The sequence below is a fragment of the Corvus brachyrhynchos genome, unplaced genomic scaffold (genome assembly GCF_000691975.1).
Source record: "Corvus brachyrhynchos isolate BGI_N302 unplaced genomic scaffold, ASM69197v1 scaffold115, whole genome shotgun sequence".
In the NCBI taxonomy this organism is placed as follows: domain Eukaryota; kingdom Metazoa; phylum Chordata; class Aves; order Passeriformes; family Corvidae; genus Corvus; species Corvus brachyrhynchos.
In genome coordinates this window covers 13,911,911-13,938,291 of record NW_008239553.1, presented here as the reverse complement: position 1 = coordinate 13,938,291, position 26,381 = coordinate 13,911,911, and the positions used below count along the sequence as shown (strand labels likewise).

Here is a 26,381-nt window from a genome sequence, read left to right as displayed (position 1 = left end):
AGATAAGGTATTGCAGATTCAGCTGCAAGCAGTGAACTATTTCACATAGACATAAATGACAGGGAGCCTTTTATTCTAACTACTGCATTTGGATTCTAGCCAATCCCTCAATGAAACGTATAATTGGATAAATGTAGGTTATGGCATTAGTAGTATTCAAGCACCTCTATTCTATTTGAAAAGGAAACAGTTTTTCTGACCTTTAAATCTCACTACAAATAAAGGAGCAATTATTTCTCAATAAGAGCATCTGTTGAAAATTAAATTAAATTGAAGAAAAAATCAGTTATTATTTTTCCTTGCTTTCATAAACCCTCCTTACTTGTCAGCTTCCTGAGGGTCTGCCAAACCACCTTGTCTTCTGTGTCTATCCTTCACACTGTGAGATTCCCAGAGGTGAGGCTCGCTCTTCATAAGTGGGGGAGGAAACACTCTTGGAAGTGTAAACTCTGGCAAATTTTGCATGTAAAAAGCAAGAGAGGGGGGATCTTTTTCAGAGCTGTGCTTAGAAAGCCTTTTTAAGAAGCATAACAAAAAGATGCATTCTCATATCATTTGCTGAAATTTTATCTAGCAAGTAGGGGGTTTAATAAAATATAATAATTCTTGTAGTTACTGAAATCACAGAAATTGTGCTGCAAACAACTGTCTCTCACTTATCCGTCCCTGACATGGAGGTAAAAAGGCACCCTTTCCAGCACATGAATTTACTGGCATACCTTTTCACATTTCTAGACTAGTTGTTGTTACTCTGATGACATGTTTAAGCAGCCCTTTCCTCTCTGATCTATGCAGCAGATGATTTTTGCACAGCCTGTTTTCACTCTGTGCTCAGCATGCCCACTGGCTCTGCAGGAGTTCTGCTCGGGAAGTGAGAAGGAAAGCATGCACTACAGATCCACTAAGCAGATACCAGCCCACGTCTCTCTTGGAAAAAGGCATTAGGCTGAGAATTTTTGTGGGGTGTTTTCCTATTTTTTTTTTTTTTAATGATGAAACTGAAAGTTTTTTCACCCCTTGGTAGAACTACTTTAATTTAAACTTGAATTCTGAACATACAAGAATGATTTCACTCATTTTATTGTCATCTAGGTTCAAGAAACTTTTTAACTTTTTTTTTAAATCAGGATATTTAGTTTGTCACTTCTCTTTGAAATTAAAGTCCCTTGACCACTCTAAGTCTGCACAGTAACAGTAAAGCTGGAGTGAACTTCTCACACTGTTACATTATACTGAAATCAATGCTGTAGTCCTTTAAAATATCCCCCTCAAGTTCTATATTTTCTATATTACATATTCAATTGATACACATAATTCATATATATATATACACACACATAATGTTTATGAAAATGATTGAATCACCTTAATTTTCCACTTTCAGAAGAAAACAATATGCAGTTTGTCATTTAAACGGGCAAACCATGGTGGGATCAAAATACACCCACTGGAGAAAACCAGTATCAACAGCTGAGCACTGGCCACCACGAACACCAGCACTGTATGTTTATCACTGAGGGGTCTCAGTGACAAAGACAGAATGGTTTGGTCACATACTGCTCAGCAATTAGATGCAAGCACACCAGAAATTTTTCTTCATGGCTATGTTGCTTTCACCAATATTAAATTTTTGGAACAAGGCATCTATCTGTGCTGAAAAACAATTGTGTGAAAAAAGGTAAGGAGAACAAACAGCATAAATTTACATGCACACGTGAAACTTCTTGTCCCTCAAACATTTCAAAGCCCAAAAATCAGAAGGATAACTTTAAAAATCAGTCTCCTGTGCTCTGCTATGTTTTGGATTAAAGGAGCTAGAAAGGACAGTAAAGAAGCTTTTGACAAATACAACTTATGCTGAATGAAGGTATGTTATTTCAGAAAACCTGTTTCCAAATCCCAAGTTAGGCTGCAAAAGAAAATTCATTTAAATATCTTAATCATCACTGCTGCATCACTCCCTGAGGAGAAGCTGCCACATTCCAGTGCAGCTGGAATTCAAGTGGCGGGCCCCAATGGAGGGGTTATTGCAGGTCACAACACAGAGTCACTGGAAAAACAAAGAAAAACCCATGAATCCTCCTGGGCTCAACTTTCTTTTTACACTGGTATTGGTGATGTTTCAGCAAATGACCTTGTCACTATATTTTATATAATATCTCTGTTATTGTCCACCTTTTACCAGTACTTTATTTTTCCAAATAATTTATTTCCTACAGCTTTACTTAATACTGAAAATACAAAAAGAAAGGAAGGCTTGAATTGATATTTCACCTGCAACATCAAGCAAGAAATAAAATATTCCCAAACAACCTGTTGTTTAATATAATACAGTAGAAGCTAAGCACAGATAAATATTAGGCCACTAATTTTTTACACTTTCTGAGCTTTGGGTACTGACCCAACAAACCTCTGGAATAGCAAGCCATGAGCGCTGTGTCCCTGTGGCTTGCAGTGACTACAACTGGTGCAGGGTCCTCAGCACTTCCCAAGGCTAAAAGTTAAGTTACAGACCTCCTGTTGGAATATACCCTTCAAGTCAATAGCCATTCAAACTTACCTGCTTCTCCCTGAAATGCCAGATGTGAATAAAAAGATGTATGGCTTCAGGAAGGTTGTAAGTCTTTGTTAGCAACAGCAACCCTTCCTTGAGGGTGCTAGGAAAAGATTTTCTATAGCTGCGAGTTTCAAGATAAGAAAATAAACCAAGAAAATAAGAATTATATAGTATTTTTCTTAATGTTCTCTAGATATTATACATATAATCTTTAAGCACAATTTAGGTTACTTTAAAAACTGCCCAAGCACTTGGAACACTGCTTTTGAGAAGATCTCTATAAAACACAACCTCCATGTGAAAATAACTGGACTGTGGCAAGATTACAGCCAGCAGACAGTCCTAAACGAATATCATACAGGCACAGAAAATACTCTTGAAAACACTTGCCAGTATTGCTTTAATTATGTTTAAAATAGCAAAATTATGACACCGGTTTAATATTTTTAAGATAAGAAACATATCTAGGTGAGATTTGAAAAGTTCCTTGAAATGTGCTTTAAGCAATCCTATGCAGAACATCCACTATCAAAAGGTTTGTTACTGCTGTTGAAGAACAAGCAAAAATATCAGAAAGTAAAAAAAAGAAATAGCAATAGCTTATTTGAAATATAATGTCCCATTCAGGTTTTTAACTAAAAGCAAGTAGATTCTATTCTGATCTCTTTTATATCCACACAATTACAACTTTACCAGGAGTGTGCAACCACTTCTACAGGCAACTCTGTAAATTAGACTAAAATCTGGGCCAATATGTGCATTAATTTAAGTGTTCATATTAGATCAAGTAAACCCTATGCAGTAACAGCCCATGTATAGTTAATATTCTATCCATACATCTTTTCTTGATGAATTTTAAATGACTGTAGGTATAGGATCTGAGAAATCATTTGTCCCTTTTGTTCAAGTCACAGGAGAGCTTGTCCATGGGATAAATCTGCTGAATCTCCTTTGCTAGAGTATCTATCCCCACTTAAAAAAACTTAAAAAAAACCCCATTTTTTTTAAAAATGTCTTCTTATTCTGACATTGCAGCACATGAAATGGAAAACTGACCATCAGCTGAGTAAATAAAGCGAAAGTCAGGAAAAAATACTAGTTAAAGACTAGACAATCAAAAACCTGTAATGAATTGTTACTATTATCTCAAACCCAAACCAGCTGCATTACCCTCCCCCTCCCCCCCATTACTATAAGGTTACACAATCCAGTAGCTGCTGCTGGGGCAAACTTCTGAATGCCTCCACCTTTACTCTCACCAAGCCTTCACCAGGGGCTGCCATCCTTCCTCATTTAATTACATTTCTTAACTAGAAGATATGAATGTTTGCTGTGTGGTTACCCTTTTCCCAGACAAGAATCAGGCAGACCTGAGCAGACTAGTGCTGATGTTCTGATCCAGCAGAGGACTTGTGCAAGTCGAGCCTTCAACCAAACCAGGGGTCCAGCCAACAGACAGCCCTGGGGCAAAAAACTGGGTATTTGGATGTTTCATTGAGTCAGGACTCTGAGTCAGGCTACAAGCTCCAGCAAACTGTAGTGAGATAACAGAAGACATGTTTTAGCTAACTTTATGCAAAAACTAGCCTCTGTGTGTGTGGAAAGAAAATTATTTCACACCCTCTCTAATAAAGCCCCATCAGTACATACTAAACAATTCAAGTTTGGTTGGTTTTTTGCATTATTTTTTCACAAAGAATGACATGCATGTCTTATCAGACACACAGCTACATAATATCTGTGTACATTTCTTTATTAGGCAGAACACCCCCAGGAAATTTAATGAAATGCAATAGTTTATTTTGAAATCTGCAACAATATAAGATGACATGAATAATTATCTCTAAAGAAAAAAGCAGCTCATGGAACATTTTCAATTATGGTAATTTTTTCCCTTCAGGTTGCTTGATATGGTACTGTATCAGTGTAGTATCACTGATTGAGGTTTAGCTACACTTTCAGAAAAACAGTTGTGCAGAAAAGTATATAGCTGCTCTCCCCTCAAATTTCAATGTTCATATGATCTGAAAAAAAGAAAAGAAAAAGGTGCTGAACTGCCGTAAGCGCAACATTACTGGCAAGAGGAAAACGTAACAACGGTTTGTGATACAACTTCTACTTACAACTTAATATAGCCCCCAAAATAGAGCTGGAAATAATTCTTTATTGGCTCATACAACTATGAGAAATAACAGCCTTTTCGTGTCTGCATGTGGGTAAGTCTGGAGTCTGTTAACCTCAGGAAACAACATCTATATCTACATATGTAAGAGCTAGATATAGATTAGTGCTTCTTTCAAGAAACAGGCATTACTTATCTTTGAAGGCACATGAGAGTTTCCTTCATATGTATATATATTCATATATCTATATGTATATGCATTATGTTAATAATTATGCTTTTCTTAGAATATATAGAATTTAATGTATTACAGTAAATCTATATCACAGACTACAGTACCATAAGGAATGCAAAACTGAAATTGTGCTAAACCAGTTTCACACAATTTTATTTGCTTAACCAGCACTACACAAAACTTAAACCATATCTAAGTGGGCAAGAAAATCAAACTACTTACAAAAGATAATGCAGACGTGTTTAAATGTCCTTTAGAATTAAGACCATAACAAAACTCAAGTATGTGAATATCTCTTAAAAATGAAAACAATACCTGGCACTTCTCATACCTGCATCTGAAGACGTATTTGCCTTAAACTGGATTGCACTGGGATCTCCATTTCTCAATACAATTAGCACATTTAATCGTGTCTGAACTAACAAGCAAATTATCTACAGAATACGTTAAGCAAGTTTACAAATTTGATAAATAACACACCATTTGGCCTATGTCCAGGACTAATTGCTTCAGACAGACTGAGTCACCTTTGTAGAAAACAAATTAATTAGCTTCTTAGTAAAAAATGAAAAAAAAAAAAAAAATCAGGGACTGAAAATTCAGAATACTTCCCCCCTCAAAAAACGAATTCATAAGCAAAAAGATCATAAAATCAAGATGCTTATTAAACACACAGATTTGAGTTCTACATGATTAAATATTACTCAGTCACTCCTGCAAAGAGATAATCTAATTACCCCATTACATTACTCTGACACATATGATTTTGACTCAAAGATATTTAAATTATTATGTGATAAATGTTAACACATTTACCTTACAGACTTCTACAATGAGATGTCCCATATGGAAATTTACTTAATAGTGAAAATCTCCTTCCTCTCTTGTGCAATAAAACTACCTCACAGTGACTATATCTACAGTTACCAGCTCACTTCACTACCCGGTGGTCACAGTGCATGGTGTTTTCCTCAATTTAACACATTCCATCTTAAAACACACTCACAATGGGAGGTGGTAGTTGGGGCTGAGTCACACATGGCTCTGATCACGCTACATCTGTTCGGACTAAAGGAGAACTTTAACTCAAGTGAAGGCAGCAAGTTACTGAGTTTTTCTCGCTGTTGGTTGCCAAAGAAGCCTGGTCGTAGTATGCAATCATGTTTCACTCCTGCATGAGATCAAGTTGCCCCTGGCAGAGGTGGTTCTCTGTGGTGTTCCCCATGACCACCACTGCCACCCTGCTCTCCTCTGGGCAGAGCACTCTCTACCCTTGCTCTGCTCTTCTGATGCCCGCATCTACATGAAGAGCAAAACCAGCCTGTAAAGGTAGCTGATAAGTAACCTACTGGGAAAAAAAAGCACCAAAACCACCCAACCTTTTCTACATGTACTATTTCTATTTTCTTCATGTAGAAGCTATGGCCTAAATCTCCTAAGGGACAAATAGTTCAGGTAAGTATGGATATACACTTTGTCTGGCAGTGTAAAAACAGCAGTAACATGACTTCCTGCTTTCTGACAGGTGGAATCGCTTTGAAAAAATATTAACATTCCCTTCACTGTAGAAAGATTAAATACAATCAAAGAAAGTGTTGTGATCGTAATTACAAAATTATAACTTAGCAGAGGAATATTAGAATCTTCATCTAAATTACTAATGTATGTGAAGAAAACAGTTTCTCTAAATCCAGAACAGATTTCCAGTATAAAAAAGATCAATCTTGACAAGCATAGCAAAATGTATTGATTTCTAGTGAGATTAGACTGTAATCACAAACTTCATACTGTCACAACTTTTACGTAAAAAAATGAAAGGTTTACCTGCCTAAGATCTGGCTTGTTTGAACAGTTGGCTTTCCAGGAAGAGAACTAGGCTAAAAATCTAAATATAGATTTAGATTACAATATCACTATGTAATTATATGTAAGTAAAGAAAAGAAAAACAAGAGACATTTCCACAATCTTTTTATCATACCAGACAGAGAGAAATTTAATTTTTTGCTGGTTAAAGTCTATTTTTTCTTTTATCAAACTAAAAGTAATTTATAGAAATTGTTCAGTATTATTAATCTTGGTATCTTATGTGTGTAAATTTGAACTCCCTAAAAGCAGTTTATTATCTTTAATATAGCTATGTTTGTTTCTATACTGCAGAGTTTACCTTATTAAAAACTCCCATGAAACACTTGGATTTTCATGTGAATTTTTGTACCAGCTACTGGGAGAATATTTGCTCTCCACAGAACAGTGAACATGACTTTCTACTACCAAAAAGATAATCCATATGTATTTTCAACACTGTTTTCCAGTTGACAGAATTAATCAACATCAGTGATACATTTCATAAAACTCCTAGTCAATTATTTCAGGGTAAGAATTTTAATAAACATTCTGTTATTTTGTGTGTATTATTTTTGGCAGTTTTATGTTTTCTAAAAGAACATTCTCGCCCCACCATAATAATCAGTGTGTATTGGTGCATACCTTTGGTGAGAACCTGCTTAGGTTTTTTCAATTTCATCAAAAGCCTATTCTAAAGGGTTGTTAAGAGTCTCACCTCCTTTGGTTTGCAGTGGTATGCTGAGAATGTCAGCCTCTGTGGATGGCTCATTGTTCATGCTGATGCAATATAATGGTTCACCCAAGAAAGAGGGTTTCTTCAATCTTTTTGTGTTGAGTGCTCTTGACATAAAGTAACCTTCAGTAATACTCTTATCTTCCATCTTCTGTAAAACTTCTAGGTCATCAGGTTCCTCTGTTTGGGCCAGTGAATCCTTTGATAAGTGACTACCAGCCAATGCTTTGCTGATATAGTAGCCAGGGATTTTGCTCTCTGCATTAACACATAAGCTTTTGTCTTCGAGTCCAGCCTCTTCCTGAGCCATTAACATCCCTACAATATGGTCTTCAACTAACATTTTGGAAAGACTAGATGTGGAGTGAAGAGTGGAGTCTTGACTTGTGTAACAAGGGGGACTTAATCCAAAAGAAAGAGATTCCTGAGACTGTGGCATGGTAACGTTACTTATTGTTCTCTGAGGCTGCATACATTCTTCCAGAAGGGTCTTAAGCTGCTCTTCAGAGAGGCTCGTTTGTTCTTCAGTCTGAAAAAAAAGGCGAGAATTTCTTCTGTCAAGATATAATTAATGAAAAGCAGCGCCATAAAACAGCTTGAGAGATACACTGGCAGAATCCATAAACAAATATCAATGTTTTTCAATTCAAACTGAATTTAAATATGCATTTCCATAATTACAAATTTTATGCAGCATCCTCACTAGGTTCTAGATGGATTCTGTGATGAAAGTTAGGACGGAAGTCTGATGTCCACAAGGCACTGAGGGGCCTTTGATTTTTTATAGTCTTCCATGATATCTGACTGGTTTTTTAATGACCAGAGCATGTACTTTTTCATGTATCTTGGTTTGTTGTGAATACATACAGACACATACATACACACACTTTAAGATTTTAGTTATTGAAAGCAAAATAGCACATTGCTAAAAGACTGTTGGGGCAATGCAGCTGGGATCAGAAATGGTTTTGGACAGCACCAGCCCACAAAGATTGTCACATACTGACTGAAATATTCCCAGCCTCTCATGGTAGAAATACCACATAGTGGCATTTCTCAACCATGTGACACAAAGCACATCAGTTACCTACCATGGCAAGCATGACCCATGGCATGTGACAGAAGAAAGCTCCATCTTCTGTAGAACAGTTTTAGTGCTTCCTTCAAGCTGTCACTGCTTGCATAGTTCAAAGATGTATCTTTTCAGTTAATTTCTTATTCAGAGAGCAGCACACTCCCATGATTTTTATCACACAGGTCTCCTTTACTGGAAGTTTCTTAAAATTTGTTATTAAAGATAATGACTGATATTAGCTGGTTATGGTGAAGAATAGCAAAGGGTATTTTGCTTAAAGAGATTAGCAAGAGGGACTTACTTCCAGCTTTTACAATCTTTAATGCTCCTAAAAACAGAGAAGCACAATATTCCCTGACAATTTAAAGATTATAATGATAAGTACAAGACTATTTTTGGATATGTATAATACATTTGCCTATTAAACAGGAGCTGTAAAAGATATCGTAATATATATTAAAAATGTTGGAAACACTATGCAACATTTAATAGAAAAAAATGCTTTCTACAATCAAAATCTCAGTTTTACCCAGCCGCCAAGACATAAAGGATCAGCTGACACACTAGTGAACTCTTAGGCTATAGTGACTTATGTAAAACAAAAATTGTATTCATTGTGTAATGACCTCTACAGAGAATTTACTTTACATTGTGCTAGAGGATGGAGCTACTGTCATTTCAGAGGATCAGTATCAGATGTTTAGCTGATATTTTTTTCCCTGAAGGTCTCTGATCCAACTATTGGAGTCATATTATCCTGTTTGACACCTATGAAATGACTTGGCTACAGACAAAGTACCACAGGGTGTATGGATTACACCTGAAAACTGATTATTCTTGTTCATCAGTGGGGACGGTTTTCAGTCAGCAAGGAAAGAGTATTTCTTTGAAAAACTCGTGGCTATTAAAACTTACAAGATGACACTACAAAGTGAAAAAGAATGACATTTTAGGTTACCTTCAGTCACCATTCTGTACTCACATACTCAAACATTAATAATAGCTAATAATCACTGCTACAGACCGAATACTGTACAGTTCAGGCACTAACTAATGTGTATAAACTCTATAGAGTTATTTAACCCAGTAGTCTTTTCCTGCAGATATCAATTTCCTTCCCGAAGATACTCCAAGTTTCCTTCTTACACATAAAACAAAAGGCAACTGCATTAAAAAAATCAAGATGTTCAGGGCTTTTAAACATGCGAAAAAAAAGGTGGGGGAGGGGAAAAAAGAGCATCAACAGACTATCATTATGGGTAGAGATCTTTATTTAGATGAATACAGAATCAGGCAATTATACTGAGATTCATCTAATCTTGTTATCAATCAATGTATTTTTGATAATATAACTGAAATCAAACCACGAGCTTAAGCACTTACATAGATAACGTGCAAAATATTATGACATCTTCAAACTTTACTCATGCTTCTAAATTTTAATCCTAGTTCAGAAAGTACTCAGTGATGAAAAATAACTCAGACAGTGGAAAACAATTAGTATGAAAACACTATGATGACTCAAACATGAAACATGAAATTTTTCAAATTTTCACTTTCAATGTAATCTACTGGCCTGCTAAAGTCCTTCCATGTCTTGAAAAAGTATTTTAATTTGCAGGACAACATTTGTTTCCAAGTAGTGACTATCAGAATGGACTCACTGTAAGAAACACAACACATTCACACAGGAAGACCCTAACATAAGAGACCACTACTGGAAGCACAGCTGCATCGAGAGTATATCCACAGAGCAGATTATGCTATGTAAACATAACTATATTTGTAACACAGAAGATTCTCACATCTGGAAATCCACACGGATTCCCACATGGTTTTGAGTGTGTGGTTCTATACTAATTTATTTCAAAGCTCTTGGCCAAGATCATTTAGAGCTAATTTTATGTTAATGACAGGGCAATTCACTCACTGCAGAAAGAAATTATGTATATGGAGCAAATGAATGATCAGTACAAGATTAACACTGTGAGGAAGATCATCTTGTCCAGCCTTTCTTTGGTCCTTTCATTTCCCCCATCCCCACCCCATTTATCTACAGTCCATTTTCCTTCATCCAAAATTTTTTTCTTCTTTTTTATTTCTTTCAGGAAAATCATACGGCTTGTATTCATAGATTACCTTGATTATTACCAGAGGGGTAAGTGGGAAGATTTAGAGCCTAAGACATATGGGGAGGGAAATGAGTAAAACAACTACAGAGTTAAAAAGTTTGGGAGCTAGTGGGCTTGTTTTTCTCCAGAGTGGCAGGCCTGCAGCCAAAGCAGACAGTGTAAAACATTCCTTTGTTCCTTCTATTTTCTTTTTTTCTTTCTTTCTCTCTTTCTCTTTCTCTCTTTCTCCCTTTGGATTTTTTGTAAGACATGCATGTGAAGATAAGGACAGTATTTAATAAACCTCTCCAAAAATTACATTTCAGAATACTAAAGGCGCACTGCTATTTTCTTTCACCAAACTCAGGAGATGACTATAGGCTTCAGGAAAAATACACAGTGGAGAAGATAAATAGCCATCAGTCATCCACTCAGCAGCCAGGAATTTACATTGAAATGAAAGCAGAAATGCTGCTGTTGAATCACAGCAAAAAATGCTGTGCATTTGCAACCAAATGAGCATTTGAACTCATGGAATTGCATAATACAACTGTATTAGGAGTCTGCAGAGTATATATTTGCACACACCAGAAGCAATCCAGTCACAACTAACTGTAATAGTTCAGAGTCATGACACTTGGATCAGTAACAGTCTTAGGGAGACACTGGATTCTCTATCTCCCAAGCTTTCACTGCCCTCATTGTAAATAATTTACAACTCCTATACAGAATAAATACTTCAAGATATTTCTTTAAAAATACAAGGACATAAAATTAATGTCATTCAAAATGCAGAAACAGCCCACTAGACAAGGGAAAATGAGGTATCAGGTCTGGTTCCCATTAAAAACTAGAAAACCTTTTAATTGTTCTGGCTAATTTTTAATAGGACACTGAGTCCTATTCATTTCCTAGGCTTTTTTACCGTTAATGATCCAAAAAACTAATTCCTAGCCAGGAGTTTAGGAGCCTGCTAATGACCTTTACTGTTTATGTGTGGTTAGCTTCTCACACATTTGTGGCCCTCCTCTGACTGAAGATTTCTTGTTCCTTGCTGAATTCCTCCGTGACAGGAGTGTATAGAGAAAACCTTACTGCATGTGGTAGGAATGCAAACTTGTAGTTCGCTGTGGACAGCCCTGCTGTGACTACAAGTTTTAAAGTTCAAATCTTTAGGCTTTCTTTCTACATCTACACAGTAACAAAAACAGACTAACACTGAAAGCCCTTATCAGATTTTACCATAGGGAGAAAGCTAACATGTCAGGATTATTTCTAATTATAGTAAATAATCATAAAATGACACACGGTAAATGAGCAAGCACTAGAAAGTCAGGATATTTAAGGACTCATGTTGCTGGCACATCTATAAATGTGGAAATTTTTTCCCTAGCCTGAAGGTGCTGCAATCAATAGTTCTCATAACACTTTATTTGCTTGAAATAATTTACTTTGATGCTCTAATTTGCTGATGTTTTTACTGGTGTAAAAACAGTCAATTCTAAGGTAACTGCTTTCTTCCTGATGAACTCCTCAATTTTAAGAGAATACTGATCTATTGAGACAGAGTTCAGGTTTTTGACAGATCAGCACAGGGAGGTTTTGTAAGTTTTAGTTATTTAATAACCTATTGACAATTTCTCAAACAGCTCTGTTCTGTTTTGAAAAGGCAATCCTTGCCTTCTGTCTCTATATTACTCAACTCAACATGCACCATCAACTCCAAGTTCTCACCTTTCTGCATCACACCCAAGCATCATGCACTTGTCTATGAACAGTACTGGGCAGTGCAACTGTGGAATATTATTAATATGCTGCAAAAAAACCACATGCATCATGTCACTGTGGAAGAGCTTCTTACAATTTCCAGAAATGTTGAAAGCCCGAAATTCTCTTGCACCACAGAAGTCAGCTTGGTGTCCATAACTTGTAAACTGATTCAAATTAATGTAGTATGTCCATTGCGGATTAACCCCAGCAGACAGCTAAGCACCATACAGCTGCTTGCCTACTCCCCACCCTCTCACCCCAAAAAGGTAAGAGGAAAGGAAGAGAAAAAGAGTGAAGGAAAGAGTAAAAACAGTAAAATTTTTGGATCGAGATAAAAATTGTTTAATAAGCAAAGAGAGGGAAAGATAACAAAACAAGCAATGCAAAGGCAATCACTCAGCATCTCCCATGGGTAGACCAACACCCAGCCAGTTCTGAGCAAAAAATGATTAACTTTGTAGAACCGTCTCTTTTCCCTTTTTATTACTATGCATAAGGTTATATTCATTGGCATGGAATATCTCTTTGGTTAGTCTGAGTCATCTGTCTTGTATCCCAGCCTACTGTACACCCCCAATCTATTCACTGGGAGGGCCGAGTGAGAACCAGAGAAGGCGTTGATGCTGTGCAAATGCTGTTCAGCAATAGCTAGAACATAGGTGAGTTATCAGCATTGTTTGGTCACAAATCCAAAACACAGCACCCTATAGGCTGCTATGAAAAACATTAAAATCCCAGCCAAACCCCGTACAGAGACCCACACATCCACTTCCACAAAGAAATTAAGTGCTCAGCATGTTATTTTACTACTTCTAAAGGTTGCTGGTTTGTTTTACAAACACTCGGTTCAGAGAAAAATCTTAATGAATGTAAAAGAAAAAAGTTAATCTTTCCTCTCTAAGGCTGTTTCAGAAGGGTTAGCTCAGAATGTCACGACAGAAAATATTAAAGGGAGTAGGCCAGAAACATGCTCACTACTCAATGAGCATGGTTTGGAGAGGCCAGTAATGTGTATGGATTTGACGGTGTTAAAAATTGAGGCTGAAAGCTGAATAATGTATTCAGTAATTAAGAGCTCCTTGTGCTACAATCATGATTCACCATCTGGTGGTTCTGTACTTATGTCTAGTGGGCTTGGGGACTTCTGTAGTGTTACAGGAAAGGCATAAATCTTCAAGAGTGAACAGGACTCCTAAGCCATAGGAGAAAATCTCCTGCTTCTGCTTCTCCCTCCTTCTGCTGTCTTTCCTTCTGTTAGTTAAATTTTCCCTTCTCTTATTTTTTCCACTGTTTCTGTTTGTGCAAGGGAAGAATGAAAAGGTCTACTAGTCAACTTTTGGTATCTGCTTCTGCTAAGAGCCAAAAAGCAGAAAGAACAGAAGTATCTTGGTAAGAAAATAGATGCACCAGACAAAAAGAGGAGGAGATTAGTGAGCATCTGGTAACATCACTGTCTGAAAAGAAAATTCAACTTGTAACATTATGAGCCATCAGAACCTCAACATCAAAGTGATTATCAGCCTCATGCAAAAATATAAAATCTCCACTAAAAAACCACTTTAAGAATTTTAGAAGAGAAAATGAACTTCACTAAGAAATTGAAAATAAAAACCCAAAAAAATTTTTTCCCCTCTTTCTCTGACAAAGAGAAATTTTAATAGAAATCAAAAGGAGACGTGAGTTTATACAGTTTTGTCTTACGTAGAGTAGCAAAGTAGGTGAAAACTGTGGAGATGAGACATGATAATTGCAGCAGTTTTTTAACAGCAGCCTATAGGTTATACAGGTAAAAACAATTAAATCAGTTTTGCCTCCAAGAACTTAACAGCAGCCTATAGGTTATACAGGTAAAAACAAATCAGTTTTGCCTCCAAGAACTCGTCATAAACATGCCTCTTTTCATCATTACAAAGAGGCATAACACTTGTTTTAATTTTATCTTTCTCAAAAATATCAAGTAAATTGCTTGTGGTTTGAATGCAAATAAAGGAAAACTGTGTTTCATCAGCTATGCCACACTGTAAACTTTAGAAAGTGAAAGCAACTGGTTGCCAGAGGTAAGAGAAGTAGGGGGGGAGAAAAAGAAGCCAAAAGATCTTTTGCAGTTATTTACTTTTCATTTGACACCATAGACACTAAGCTACATTGCTCACAGCTGCGGCGTTTACATGGTACTATACTACGATATAAGAGGTTTGTAAGTGGGATGGCTGTAAGTGGGAATTATTTCTTGGAAGTCTATGGAAATAATTCCATAATTTTTAAAGACCCAAAAAGCTTTATTTCTGAATTTCTGCTACAAGTTGTACTTTTTACCCTTATTTTCAATTTTAACTTCATTTCATGGTAGCTTTTGATCTACAGGTTGTATAACATTTTCTAGGTGCTTACATATTATCAAGTTCTCACCCATGTGCACTAAAATCTAAATTTGTATGTCCTAAACAAGTGTTAAGAAGGTATCTTTAGGAAACAGAATTTGAAAATGTCACAAAGGCTTAAGGTTTCTAACATTTCTATCAGGCATGTATTGTAATAAAAAATAAGTATCTTTCAAGTAACTGAAAATTGCATCATCATTTTTCTCAACTGAGTATATATACATCAGAGGAAGATTATGACTTTGAAGCTCTGTTTCCATTAACTGAACCAAATACGGTACTTGTAGTCTTTAGGCCCTAAGCAGTATTGTATTCAACATAAAGCATTAAAATATCACATATATCTCATTAAAATATTTATTGCTATTAGCATGACGGCTTTTTCTGTCATTTTAGGAGCTAATATAACATAAGACTTATGCATCATGTTATATTGTACCATTTCCCCTAAGGTCCAAACACTGGTTATAATTGTACAGCATATTTGACTTTCGTATATATTGTTTAATAAAAATTTACTTTCATTACGATTCAACATTGTCCTGTTACTCAATTTCACTCCAGCTTTCATCATTAGCATCAGGACACAAATTTCAAGTAAGCAGGAATTAACAAAGGAAGCAATTTTATTCAGTACCTTTAATCGAAGAAAAAGATAAGAACTACAATTCTAAATAAATATATATTAAATTGTCTAATTGAATGTGCATATTTTCCTGGCTAGGGCAAAGAGGTACTGACTTGATGTAAAGAGCCTCTACAACTGGATATCCTACTAGTCCCTAAACAGTAAGAGTTCAGTGCTCCTTAGAGAATGTAATTTCAAAGTTTAAGAATTTTAAAAGCTGCATAAATCATAATGTAAATCCCCCTCCATTTAAATACTAAACTATGAGAAAAGTCTCTGATTTAAATCACTTTGAATTTGAAAATCCATCTGCTCCAAGGCTGTCAACAGATGTTTTGCAAGCTCTTCTAACTTCAGATTAGTTCAAAATTAGCTCTTCTAATCTACTGTGTTTGTAGATAGAAAAAACCTAAGCATTTTTCCCTATATGATCCACTGTAAAAATTTTCTCTCAGTTCTAAAATCTTTCTTAACAAATGGATATCTCCCTGGTTTTAGAGCACTTGATTCCATACATTTCCAAGAGTTCTTATAAGAGTTCTTATGATAGAAGCAAGCTGGCTTTAACTAAACACACTGACGGTGTGTGAAAATATAAGACACGAATTCCTGAACTGGTATTTACAGTCCATTCTTCAGAATAAGACTCATTTTCTAGCCTCTACTGAAGAAGCAGAACTTCTGCAATCTAGGCTATTTAGCATTCAAAAACAGTTTCCTAAACATCCCATTTTGTGTTTTTAACTGTTTGTTATTAAGCATTTAACAGATTTCATTCCATAGAAATCTCTTCCTTGAATATTAAGTTGTGGCTTTAATTTTAAGCAAAGCCACAAAAATGCCTTGATGTGGTTGCAGCTGTTTTCTGTTACAAAACCCCGTTTCTTTTTTTTTTTTTTTTTGGTCATACTGGCTTAATATTTTTTTCCAAGAAGTAGATCATGTAGCATAAGGGATCACCCTCTCATGCAGCAATTTTAAAACTGCAACAAACTATCTAGAGAGTTTAAGAATGCTTACAGGTCTATAATCTACTGGAGGAACAGAAAATGTTCAAGAACAGAAGTGTTCAAGGCCATGTTAGATGTGGCTCTGAGCAACCCGGTCTAGTGGAAGGCATCCCTAGCCACAGCAGGGCAGTTGGAACTAGATGATGCTCAAATCCCTTCCAACCCAAACCATTCTATCCTTCTATAATTCTATGAAAACAGAGAAGCCACAAACACATGATTTAGGTGACCTATGCAGTTAAGTGTACTTTAGTCTTACTAAATATGAAAAGGACTGGCCCAAGGAGCAGCAGGGCATAAAGACTCATCTAAAGCAACTACAGACAGAAGCTTCAGACTCAATTTTCTTACACTCTTTAGAGATCTCTTTTAAAGTGACTCTTAATTGGCCTTGTGTATCAATAGCAACAGGCATCTCTAAATATTTACTTTTTCTCAATAACATATTAACCTATATGGTAAACCTGACCTGCAGTACATATTTTGAAGGCATAAATACTCTCTTCTGATAGGAGAAGTATTACATGAAGGAAGGTCTGCTATATGCGAAACCCACAGGGTTCTCCAGTGAAGTAATACAGGTAGGGCGCAATCTCAGTTATCCAAGTTAAGGTAAAGCAAAGTCTCTTTGATGAACATGGTTTTCTAACAGAGTTTTTGACATCCTCTCTCTGTTTCACACTCAGACCACCTAAATCAAGAGCCTCAGAAAAGTGCTAATGTCAACTGTAGCTCCCCACGGTCCTCACAGGCAGCAGAGAAACACCAGTACCGTGGATTGTAATTCAACCCAGCTAAAATTTAAAGACAGAACACTTAGAATTTTGCTTACTAATTACTGTTTTAAAATTTAAGCCTTTCTGACAACACAATTAAAAGGGTACTCAGCCAAAAGAGAATAAATGGGAAGAAGTAGAAATCAGTATTACAAAAGAAATTCGGCATGTCACAGAAAAAGCTATAAAATATACTACTTTTCAGAAGCTTATTGTGAAGAAATATATTGAAATATGGAATTCCAAAGACATGTAGCTTTAAATAACAAGACCCATAATGTATCACAGAGATTTAGCATTTCATTGTCTTGCTCCCACAAGGTCAATATAACAGCATGTACAGTATTGCCATGTATCAGCAAATGCAAGAATTCAAACACTGAGAGACAGCATACCTCTCCAAAAATATCAGGTCTAGTACAGTTGAAACTATATTTTTTTTCTTGTTTTAATACTTTAATTTTTACAGTTTTAAAGAAAGGCTTGGGTTTTAATAGGAGCAAAAATTCTAGTGCAATTATGGCACTGCTAAAATCTAGAGCACTAGCAGTACTAAAAATTACACAATTGATGGGAATAAGAAAGAGAAGTTGTCAATATTTGTAGTTGTGTGAATTGCAATTACGGAATCCTACCTCACAGTCTCAGGACTATTAAGTCTCTTAAAAAAAAAAAAAAAATCAGCTTCCCATTTACTGCTTCTGAAATGCTTCTGACCTTTTCAATTCATGGCATGGATAATTACACTCATAAAGGAAGACCCCATCTAAAATCTATGAAACTGTCATTGTTTTTAAGGGAAAGATCCCTGTACATAAGTATAGACAAATGAGTAAGGGTATGGATAGTTGTGCCACATCTCTGTCTCTGCTTGTGAGAGCCCAGAGAAAGGAAATTCTTTATCAGTTCTACTTGGTGGGGCCTGTTGCCACAAGGCAAGTGCAAAGCTTCTACAGGGAACGTCAGGTTGTAGCTGTGTTTGTCAATGTGGGCATATATTTTATGAAGTGCTGAAATAACATTTTTTAAATAGAAAGAGAAAAATATGAAGCTTTTTCTTTACTGAAGAATGGAAGGGTATTTTGAAATGAGGTAACTGCATCTGGCTCTTGTATTTCCATTCAAAAGGAAAACCCAAAAGCCTTTAGGAAGAATGTGATGAACAATATTGCCCCAGGCAAAACATTTTATTTGGAGTTCAAGCCTTCCTGCACCCGTTCTTGATTTTGGATAGGGGGCGGGGCACAAAACCTTTCAGTAGGTACAAGAACAGGAGTTAAAGCTTGAAACATTCAAATATATATTACCACAAAATTCTCATTTACCACATAACAGTAACAATAAAATGCTGAGACTAAGATAATACAAATGCTAATCTATTGTTACCACTTAATGTCTGGCAGCTGTTTTTACAAAGACACAAAAAAGTGCAAAATTATAACATTATTCCTTTTCTTTTCTAACTACAGAAGGCATCGCTCAGAAAGTCTAGCTGTTAAAGTAAACTTCAGTTTTGTTTATTAAAACAGACTTTTTCCTCAGGCTTGTCTAACAAAGTAAATGTGCAACAGTACTAATGACTACATTCCTACCAAAACCCATGTATTTTATGTCTTTGCCAAAATAGAAACAGCATAATCATTTTAAGAACAGGTAAGAGAGCAAACTTCTCTTTTTCTTCTGAGGCAATGAGGGAAAACCTCAGCTACTTTCTGCCACTAACTTTATAATAGTTTTCCATTCCCTAGGCGTTAGCAATACAAACCACTTTCAGCATCTTCAGCTGTTCTTTTCCTCATGTCCTGTAGAAGGACAACTAAAAAAGTACATGCATTCAAAGTGTTGCAGTTCGTTATTGTTATTATCCTGGTTCATGTAATCAGAAGCACAGGTATCTGCATACATCTAAAAAGCAAGAAAGCCTTTACTCAGTTTAGAGAGATAGTAAGTTGATCTGACTGTGGAAACTATAGACCGAAAGGAACACAACACATTGCTGTAGTACACTTTCCATTCTCTCCACTTACTTGCTTCCTGGTAAATCCGTGCCTGATAGATAAGAGATGGCTGCATGTTTGTAACTAGAAACAACAATGGCATTCAACAGGTCACACAATCACAGTGGGCAGGTTCCTGTACTTCTTCCTCATCACCGAGGAGCACGCCACAAGCCAAGTGACAGATGTACAGGAAATCAGATAGCCCAAACAGCGTATACTAAGCATAAGCATACCAGCTTTCCTGCACCAGGGACAAAAAATAATTACACTCATGTAGAAGGCTTTATAGTAAAAAGACTCATAGTTTACAAATTAATGTCTTGATGATAGGAGACTATTCCAGTGTTTGAATTTTTCAACCATTTTCTGCAGAATGTGCTCATATGTAAAATGCAATTCAAAACAGCTGAGTAAATATTGATTCTAAGAAATTTTCCTTTTAGAGAAATTAAAACAATGCTAGAAACAACAAACAAATTACAAAAATGTAAAATGATACAGCTGCATGTAACTCAGGGAAAAGTTAATATTTTGCAGTTTGAAATGTATACTTGCAATAGGAATAGCTAAAATATATTTTTAAATGAAGCTTGTGATAATCCCATTTATACTCAATGATGTACACCATTGCACAAAAAGGAAAAAAAGTCTAATATTTCCCCTAGTAAGAGACTTGAAAGCATCAAAAGTTCATGTTTTTTAAAAGAAAGTTATGTAAATTTATCATGCATTTGGGATACAGGTGACTGCTGAAGCTGGAGTCTGTCTTTTGCCCATGAAGTCAAAGTTCACATGTCACTCATAAGATCTGAAAGATTAATTTACAAAAAGTCTGTGTGATCACATTACAAGGTCAATGGCTTAAACACAAAGCACTGTGCACCCCAGTTGCTTGGAACTTTCTTTACTGCACATTGGAATGTTTTTGCCCAGTTGCTTTGGTAAAAAAGAACAACCAAAGTTCACAGCTGTGTTTCTGATGAATTAATGATGACATTGTTGGTTTTAGAGGACACTACACTACTCTCAGTTGTGTGGAATCACAGCTACTGAATCACTAGGCAGTGAGAGAGTCAAGTGTTTTATGTGCTTCCTCCAGGCAGTTAGGAGAAACCTACTTATTCATTAGGTTAATTCAGATAGAGAGATCCTTTTGAAATACATTGAGAAAAGAACTGATCATGTTTTTTGAAATGAAACATAGGAGCTTAGGGTGAATGATAAATATTTAAAAATCATAACTTCTTTAACCAAGGATACTCACTGCTTAGGCTAACATGTTTTTCCATTAGCCTTATTAAAATTTCAAACTTCTAAAAGACTTCCAGGATAGATGGGAAAATTATTCAAATGAACTGTACCAAGGACCAGATTGAAAAATTTGTATATCAAACTAAGACAAGTATAACATATGTTCATAGAAAGATATACATCTGTGAAAACACATAGAGCAACAGCAGTTTCCAGCACTATTACGCTGCATAAGACAAAATAAAAGGAAACTAGAAGAGATGGAAGTTCCACATACCTGATTTTTTTATGCTAATGACAATAATAAAAACAGACATAAACATCTAACCTGTTGTTACAGACATAAAATGTATGTAAATATCAAGGCTGGATACAGCTACAGTCTGGAAGGGTGATGCTTTGTAGTAGTATAACCTTTACAATGTCACTGCACGTATGCATACCAGCCTGGCTGGCACAATTTGAGAGTTATATTTAATTCCTAAGATGAATGAGTTTTAATTAAGAAAGAAACATAATGGATCTGAGCCACACAATGATATTGTATCTTTTCCAGAGACATCAGAAATTCATTCCTTCTGGAATTTTAAGAATTAATTGTTGTGGATCTGACTGGTCTGCCTGGCAGGACACACAATTGACTTGCTCTTGCCTTATGGAATCTATTCACACATGTATCCCCTTACAGTGCTAAGCACCACTTCATACAGGAATTATTTAAATGCTCTTGATGCATTTGACAGTGTCTATGTTTTATTTTATGCATTATTGGAATATTCCTTACATGGGTGAGTCATTTGTAGCTTTATGTGAGCCAGTTTATATTGGCTACTGGGAGCTATAGGCTGTCAGGCACCATAGTAGAAAGCCATAAAATGGAATACAGAGAAAACAACAAGGCGAGGGACATGACATAAGTACTTCTGTATTTTATCCTCAAGTCACTCTTGGGAAAGAGCATTAAGGCACTTCAGTCTCGCTACTCAGAGCTGGAAGTGCTAAGCACTGTGTCACAACATCTTGCGCCTTTTTAGGCATGCTCTCATTGGCTTGGCTTTCTCCACATGACAGAGCACAGTTTCATCGACAGCCATGAACAAGACTGCACCGAATCTATTCCGCACCTTATCAAGGATGGATAGGTTTCTCTTAGAAGACCACACTTTTAGTTTGAAACAGCAGGCTTACAAAGAACTAAATTTAGTTCCCCCATTGCCAAGTGAATGTTTGAACCAGGAGATAAATTGAGTCATTAGAAGAGCTCTTCCTTGTTTGAAACAAAAATGTTTTAAAAGTGCCTAGCTTTACAAAATTCCTCTAGGTTTTGGATCTTAAGAAGACAAAGGCACCTGACTGGAGCCCACATAAAAAAACCCCAAACTCCAGAAAGGGTGAGTCCACAGACATTTGGGTTCTGAGTTTGGGTTTTTTCCCCTCTTATAAGTTAGCCTTAGGCTGTTCCCAGCTCAGTAAACTGGATGCTCTGAATATTATTCTAAACCCACATAATCCTCACCCTGAACTGCAGAGAAAGCCCAGGAATTAACATACATTCACTCAACACAGCTTTAACTGACTTGCCCAAGGTGGGAGGGCAGAATGTGCTAAGGCACTGTACCTACCTTTCTTTCATGATGTTTCTAGGGTAGAAATTCACATCTTGCTTTAAAAAAAAAAAAAAAACCACCAAAAAAACCTCAGTAATGAAAAGATGAAAAGGAATCAGTGATTTAAGTCTCTCTCTCTCTCTTGCTTGATTTATATCTCTGTATGTGCAGTGGGGTAAGGGTGTGCAAGTATGTATGCATATACCCACTACACACCCTAATGAGTTAGTTAAATCATTTACTGGCTTATTCACAAAACCAGAAATATTGGAAGGCGCACAGGAAAAGGCTGCAAATGAAACCAGTACAAAATAATAAAGTATTAAGAAAAAATAAGTAAGTGAAGTGAATGTGTAGAATGCAAATTCCTACTCTGCAGTATGTAATTACAGAATTTTGTAAAGTCCCAATATTTGACTCTAGGACATGCAAAAAAAATCTGGATCACAGTATCTTCCAAAACCACAAACCAGACCCTTATGTTCATGAAACAAACCATATGGAAAAAAAATCAATCTTTTAAAAATATTCAGGAATAATAACAAGACTCATCAAAGAATTCTAATAATTTCTATAACGAGAAACTTAAGATTTATTCTTCTCATGGCACAGCAAAAAAGTTATGCTGAAATCTTTAAAAGGCTACTCTGGGAAAAAAAAAAAGGTGGATATTTGGTAATAAAAACAAATATAATGAGATAAGAAATAAAAGGAAAGCTTCCCTTCTCCAAATGAGGCCTCTTTGTAACAGATGAGCAGTACTTGGTTGAGAGTTTTACTGGAAGGGAATCTTTTGGGTTTTGGGCAGCTGTGAGGGGCAAGTGCTGTATTGCCCATGCAAAAAGGGGAATAGTGGGACACAGAGGAGGAGTAAAAGCCTTGCCATGCTCCTAGTGCTTACATCTGGTTACAGCTACAGTATAAAGACACGCCTGCCTGAAGTTAGAGCACTGCAGAAAAGGTGCCAACAGATCCTGAGACACGAACAGTTACACTGTCAAAGAACTAACAATACATCTTATTCAATCCCTCATCCTAATACAAAAGTGAACCTGATCCTAAATTTAAAAAACACCTGTGGCTATTCTGAGGCTGCTGCAAATTAAACAAGAGGAGTTTAACCCGCTAAACTTCAATTGCTGCTAGAAGTTCTATATACAGTTTCTATCATGCAGGAAATAAAGACCAAAGATACTGTACCCATAAAAGGGTAAACTATGTTTTTAATCCAATTTTTATTCCGGCTTTTCTACAGAATTGTTTTCTGTTCAGCTACTTAACCATATCTCAGTTTAATCTATTTGAAAAAAATTACTATTAAAGGGACAAAATGATTCAGTCAAAAGACTGATTGAGAACTCTGAGTTCCTTGAATAAAATATATTATATGATACAAGAAAGAATACTAATATGGGCAAATTATGCAATATTGTATATGCTAAAAATGAGAACTCAGATCCACAAATCTTTTTGCACAATGCTGTTTTTATTCATACAGGTGATCAGAAAACTGAGATTACAGCAAAAAAAAATTAGAATTTGAGAAAGGTAAGCACAAAAAAAAAGTCAAACAATGAAGAGAAAATTGAATTCTATATTTCTTCTGAAATTAGACACAGTATGACACTTCAAGAGATTAAATTTTACATTATTTGAACAGTAAAGCAAAGTATTTTATTGACAACCATGTAACAGTAAGATTACTATAAAATTTTGGAAAGAGGAAAACACTGATGAACAGAGCTAAAAACAAGAGGTGACATACCTCACAAAACTGAAGGAACGTTTAATTCAACCTCCTCTATTATTACTGCCTTCATTACATATTTCATGTAATTTAGGACCATACTCTTAATACTACCATTTTCTCTTCACTTACCTCACACAAACTGAAAAAACATAAGCAGAAAGTCTATGGTCTATTCATCAGCACACATCTTCTAATCTATGCATATGCATTGACACAGACTGTAATCAGGTCTGATTTATTAGTGCAGTTCAGTGACTCCTTTATCGCTATCTAATCCTGACTGCTATATATCCTACAACTGCCAACTATCTACACAGCACCTATTGCACAGTATGTCTGGCACTATAAAAGTACTGAACTGTAATTAAAGTTACAGCATTACTAAACTTACTAAAACCATTGCTAAAGATGAGTGCAAAAGGTAGCTTTCTGAAGGGGATTAGCTTGGACATTCTACAGTACTACCTGATGAGAACATTACATTTCAAGCATATGAACATTTCAGACAATAGAAAATATCACAAGGTAAAGCCAAGGCACTCTGGTATGCTCTTTGCACCTGCATATTTCAGTGTTCCTGTCATATAACTACAAGGAGTTTGAGTAGAGCCACAGACAATATCCAGATGTGAGATTATCTGATGCATCTTTGAATAGCACCAAGGAACTCATAGCCTATGGAAGGTAAAGGGCAAAAGGATTCCAAAAAAATTCTTTTCCTTTTTAATTTTGGCTTGTTCAAAGGGTTGCTCGGGGGCAAGGTGCTTCAAAACCACTTCAGGGTGGTCCACTGTAGTTGAATTCTCCTGCTCATCACTCTCCTTGGCATCTAAATATAAGAGCAATTCTTGTAAAGCAGCATTAAATACTTGTTTGTATTTCCCTGCCTCAGACGATTTTCTTCCTGTAAATCACAAGACCTTTAGAGTTCATCTATAGTCTCTAGCACCTTTACCCACCGTATTTTCCTAAAACAAGATAAATATATCTAAACAAAATTCCACTCTTTAAATTTTCAGACATGTACCTTATCCCAACCTTGCCAAAAGTCAAGGGTTACTATCGTGTAATTTGTAATTATAACATGTGAAGCATAGTATTCATACACATGGTAGCCAAAAACCTCATATTTATGCTTTTAATGTATTTCCTCCCTTCTTCATAAACATTAAGAATACTGGGTTTGTCTGCTTTGTTCAGTGTAAAACAGTCAACCAATGCAGTATATCCAATAAAATAATAAATAGAAAAATCATTTGGTTGAAAGAAGTTAGTACAAGTAGGTATCAAATACTTAGTCAGATTTCTTCAAAGATACAAACTCATTTTATCATATATAGAATCACAGGACCATAGCATAGCTGAGGTTGGAAGAGACCTCTGGAGATTGCCTGGTCCAAATACTCTCCTTAAGTCAGAATCAACTAGAATAAGTTGATTGGGCTGTGTCCAGTCAGGTTCCAGCTCTCTCTGGGGATGAAGACTCCACAACCTCTTAGTCACCTGTCCTAGTGTTCAACCACATTTAAAGGTTTGAGTTTTTTCTCCCTTATGTTTAAAAGGAACATCTTGTGCTTCAGTTTGCACCCATCTCTTTTTTTTTTTCTGAAGGAAAAGATACGAAAGCAATGCTTATGAAGCACAATTTGTAAGCTAGTTTCCACCAATTGAATTCTGAGTCTAGTTAAACTTCAATAACCCCGAAATACTTACAAAGGAGTGTCTGAAAAACATTCACACAATGCCAGGAATTTAATACTCTTAACCAACACAAAATTTTAAAGTTCTTTCTTAAAAAACTCAAACAATATGTGCCCTCATCAATAAGCACAAGGAAGACTGTCTATCTCACATTTCATCTTCTAACACCAAGTTAATTAATTTTCCTTTAACAGTCTCGGTAAATCATCATAACAGTTTGACAACACATTGTTCATGAACATCATCTGCTGGGCTTGCTACAGTCACTATTTGCCTGACTGTTCTAAAAAAGCTAAAAATGTTCTAAAAAAGCTAAAATCATCAGCCAGTTGCTGGGTTTCATAAGATGGCTAACAACACAAAGATTCAAAAAAACCAGACACACATGAAAGAATGGATAAAATTCATCCAGTTTTACACTGGAATTTGTTGTCAAGTCAAACATTTACCAAGAACTTTTTAGTACAGAACTGCTCTTTGTCAAATATATGAAGTAAATGTCTGAGTCTAAGGCTGTGCATGGACTGCCATCCAATGTGATGGCTGCTGTTTGTGAAACCTTACATAAACTATCTTGGAAACAGCTGTTAGAAGGAAAACCATGGCAACAGAGAACTCAACGTAGGCCAGGTATCGTGGAATCTACTCCTGATCTCCAGAGAGTTTGTGCAGCGTGTGGTGAATCCATTCTAACGATGGCTCTACTACCAGTGCTAGCACCACTGCCACGGTCATAGTTCCTGATGTCGACTGAGAGATGGCAGAGGGTGATACAATACTCGTATTCTTAATGCTGTATTAACCCCTACACAAATTGCATACTTCTGC

General features: G+C 36.1%; 1 protein-coding gene across 3 annotated transcripts in view; it reads right to left on the bottom strand.

Moving 5' to 3' along the window:
• Nucleotides 1-4,294: 4,294 nt before the first annotated feature.
• The window catches only part of FSIP1 (fibrous sheath interacting protein 1), a 70,163-nt gene continuing 48,076 nt past the window's right edge, over nucleotides 4,295-26,381 (bottom strand). For 2 of the 3 annotated variants that reach the window (XM_017742079.1, XM_017742081.1), the window contains exon 11: nucleotides 4,295-8,022. In XM_017742079.1, the coding sequence (XP_017597568.1) occupies nucleotides 7,447-8,022 (576 nt within the window). In that variant the 3' untranslated portion in view covers nucleotides 4,295-7,446. The remainder of the gene's footprint in view (nucleotides 8,023-26,381) is intronic. The other variant, XM_017742080.1, reaches the window with a different exon arrangement.